Source organism: Pteropus vampyrus, unplaced genomic scaffold, assembly GCF_000151845.1.
Source record: "Pteropus vampyrus isolate Shadow unplaced genomic scaffold, Pvam_2.0 Scaffold154, whole genome shotgun sequence".
Classification (NCBI taxonomy): Eukaryota; Metazoa; Chordata; class Mammalia; order Chiroptera; family Pteropodidae; genus Pteropus; species Pteropus vampyrus.
Window position 1 is genome coordinate 765272 of NW_011888935.1, and position 4052 is coordinate 769323.

At 44.9% G+C, this 4052-nt stretch overlaps 1 protein-coding gene across 1 annotated transcript in view; it reads right to left on the reverse strand.

Annotated features, from left to right (window-relative positions):
- VWA8 (von Willebrand factor A domain containing 8) overlaps positions 1-4052 on the reverse strand; it is a 281798-nt gene that overhangs the window by 197508 nt on the left and 80238 nt on the right. The window contains exons 15-16 of the mRNA XM_023536356.1: positions 3787-3955; positions 1906-1983 (exon numbers count right to left, since the gene is read on the reverse strand). Coding sequence (XP_023392124.1) covers positions 1906-1983; positions 3787-3955 — 247 coding nt within the window. The remainder of the gene's footprint in view (positions 1-1905; positions 1984-3786; positions 3956-4052) is intronic.

A 4052-nucleotide genomic window follows, 5' to 3' on the forward strand; every position in this document is an offset into this window, starting at 1 on the left:
TCGCCAGAGGCCGTGGGCTGTGCGGCTGGACGAGCAGCCAGGGCAGATGGGAGCCTCCGGCATCTTAGCCTTCGGTCTACAGACAACAAGAATCCAGCTCTTATCAGTTTTAAAAAGGAGAAGAACTTAGGAAATGGATTAGGGAAAGATCTCTCCTGAGACAAGACGGAGGATTTATTCATTCATTTACTTAACACCGGTTTGTTGGATGCCTATGCAGCAGGCGCGGCTCCAGATGCTTGGGGTATGGCAGGGACCAAAACGAACAAAACTTCTGCCACCCCAGAACTCAACTCTGAGTGAGGGAAAACAGACAATGAAAAATAAGTGAGCGAAACATAAATTATGTCAAAGGGTAATAAGCCCTATGAAGAACCTTAAAACGGAAAGAAGGAAAGGCATGAAGTGGGGAGGATATATGATTCTAAATAGAGTGTTTTAAGGAAGGCCTCTCTGAGAAGGAGCCATCTGAGCAAGTCCCAAAGGGGTGAGAGGACCAACCTGCAGCCACGTGGGAGAGCAGGCGAGGACACAGCAAGCATCGAGGGTCCTGAGGCAGGTGTGCGTGTGTTTAAGGGACAACGAGGAGAATGGTGCAGCTGAAAAGAATGAGTAAGGGGAAATCACTGGAAATTAACAGGGCCTATGACAGCTAGGAAATGGTACCCCAAAGATGTCCACATCCTAATTGCTGGAACCTGTGAACTCTCCCTTACGTGGCAAAGCTGACTCTGTAGGTTACAGTAAATTAAAGACTTTGAGATGAGGAGACCATCCTGGACTATTTAGATGGCCCCTACATGCAATTGTGTGCATCCTTGTGAAAGGGAGGCAGAGAAAGATTTGACACAGACACACAGAAGAGAAGGTGACGTAATGATGGAGGCAGAGATTGAAATGGCAAGACCATGGGTCACGGAATGCTGGCAGCTGCCACAAGCTGGAAGAAGAAAGGCACGGATTCTTCCTTCGAGTGTCCGAGGCAGCGAGACCCTGCTGACACCTTGATTTCAGCTCAATGACACCCACTCCAAACTTCTGGGGTCCAGACCCACCAGTTCATGGTAATTTCCTACAAGAGCCACAGGAAAACAATAGCTAGCCCTACGAGGAAGGAATGGATTACTGGTGAAGAGGGCAGACAAAAGGAAACAGCGATATTCTAGGAGGAAAATTATGAAATCCAATACCGGGACAACGACTGACGACAGAAAGGGAACAGCTGACTTTGAGATGCTGAGCTGATGAGTCTGCTTTCAGGGGGAGGGGAGACAGTGAGAAAACAAGGAATCAGCGGTGACGTCGGGGTTTCTCACTTCGGTCACGGCAGACAGATTATTAACAAAGTCGGAAAATTAAACAGGGAATGGGAATGGATTTAAAGGGGGAGACCGTTTAGTTCTGTAAGATGTGAGGCGTTTACAGTGATCTCATCATCGCAGCGTCCCTAACGAGGGACGTGGCGCTGTTCCTGTTTTACAGACTCGGAGTTAGGCGGTGACAGCCCTGGATCTTCCCAACGTACGATCCCAGCATGGAAATACAATCGGAAATAAAGACTCCATCAGAAAAGAGAAGGTGGAGGCTGAAGATGAAGGTGTAGGAATTAGAGCTGGCACTGGAAGCCATAAGAACAGAAGAGACCGCTCAGCACAGAATATGCGAGGAACAGGCAGAGCCCCAGGGGTGCCCGGTCGTCCTCTGGAGCTAGAGCCATTTGCCGTGATATTGGCCATGAGGAGCTGGAAGAAATATGAAAATCGCTGAAAGAGTAAAACCTGTGCACAGGACAAAGCATCACATAGGAATAAAAATACCAGCTTAACAAAAATAAAACGATTTCAAAGCACTGAACTCTAAGAACATCAAGTAGCAGACTGTCAACAACGGAAGATCCATACTCACCGTTGGGTCCTGTGTCTCTCTGAGTCTGTGTGTGAACGATAACAGTTTGTCCAAGGCTTCCTGAGGTACACTTGGGACCTATTTTATGAGCGAAATGAGGAAAGACAGAAAGAATAAACTGGGATATCTAATCGGTAAACCATAAATTCTGGCTACTTAGCAAATAATATCAGAATTACATTTTTAGAAAGTCCCTGATTACAGGTTACGTGTTTAATTCATGGATAAATGTACTTATTCATCTTCTCAGGACACACGCCTGTCCCTCTTCTCTTTAAGAATCAGGTGATCAGAACCAAGCTCCCCTTCTCCATCTGCAATTCTGTCACCGGCATAGAACTAAAAGGAGCCTCTAACTCTAAAACTGGCAAATAGCATGCCCATAAAAATGTCATATATTATCATTCTCCTGTTAGGTAGCTTCGGCATCATTTTCTAAACTCTAACTTAGGCATTTTCTTACTGAAACCAACTCCTTCATTTAGTAGTCCTCTTACGCCCATGTCTACCAAGTCATATAAGTAGGGCTGTGCATTTTTCCAAGGACTTTTCAAGCACATACCCAAGGGACACGATCAATTTACCAGTGAACTCTGAAGAACAGCTGCCCAAATAACACACGTGGTTTGCCTTTAACTATTAAAATAACAATTTTAATCTGATTAAATATTTAATCGATTAGAAGAAAACTTATACGAGAACAAACTTCAAGTTTTAATACGAAAGAGCGGAGAGAGACGACAGAGCATGGCTGACGGAATGCGGCCATTCAGAACGCCACTGCTCAGGGCTTCTTTGGTCACTTAGGTGGCTGAAACTTTAAAATTCTAAGTTCAAGTACATTCTTGACCTCATTTATTCTTTGAATCGACCCTGCGATGTAACAAGTAGTATTATCCTCATCTTTAGGTGAAGGAACTGTGGCTGAGTAATTTGCCCACGACGTGCAAGCTAACAGGTAGTGGACTTGGCATTTAATGGCCGGTTCTTTGTCTTTAAAGACGACAGCCTCATCCAGACCACGCTCACAGCAAGACCAAAAAAGTTCGTTCTGGCATTTTAAAGAGAATGAGTTCATTTATGTAAAAAGTTAATTATTTGTGATCTAGAACAACACTGTCCAAACGGGGCTCTCTACAATGATGGAAATGTTCTTTACCTATGCTTTCTAATATGCTGACCAAAAGCCCCCATGTAGCTATTGACCACCTGAAGTGTGACTGAGAAACTGAATTTTAAAAGTTTATTTAATGTAGCTAGAGCTTCTACATTGAATCGTACAGTCCTGAAACTCTGAAAATGCTGAGCACAATGCCCATTTAAGGCAGACACTGAAGTAATGGATTATAGACACTACAAACCACCAGACAACTAAGCAGGTAAGTGGAGCTTAGGACATAGTACAGTACCGAGGGGCCCAGGACTCCATAGCATTTTCTACAGAATCTAAGGAATTAAAATGTGTTTAACCTCCCTTTTCAGTAGAAACTGAAAATAGTCATCTTTGGCTGCATATAAAGGGCAGAGGAACCTCCCCCTTCCCCCCAAACTGCCTCCACACAAGGAGAGAGGAAAGACAGCCTACAGCCACGGTTCTCAAAGCACGCTCCCGAGACCAGCAGCATCAGAGTTCCCCGAGAACTTGAGAAATGCAAACTCTCATGGACCATGGCCCATACCTACTGACTCTGCCATCTGCATTTTACCAAGTCCTTCAGATGGCTCTGTACAGTGTTAAAGTTTGGGAACAATTATATAAGGAAATTTGGGTGTAAATGGGGAGAAAAAGTCAAAAATGTCCAACTCTGCTCCAGCAGGAGTCAGAAGGCTTTAAAAAGAGAAAAACTGAAGGCAACAGGCTCGAGCTGGCCTTGCTCTTACCATTTCCTTGATGACTTGGATTTCTTCACTTTTGACAAGTGGTTTCATGTAATGGAAAAAGAACATGGTCAAGAATTCCGGCCCCAGCCACTGCTGGGTTGCGCTTCCAATTACGGGGGGCTCTGCCAAGGCGATGATTCTGAAGGCGGGGTGGATGGGGAAGATAGATCTAAAAGAGAAACAAAATTTAAAACATAACCTTTCACATGAGAAACTGGGGTGTGGTAGCTGCAGCCCGGGCAATGACGAGCCTGTAGTGCTGCCAA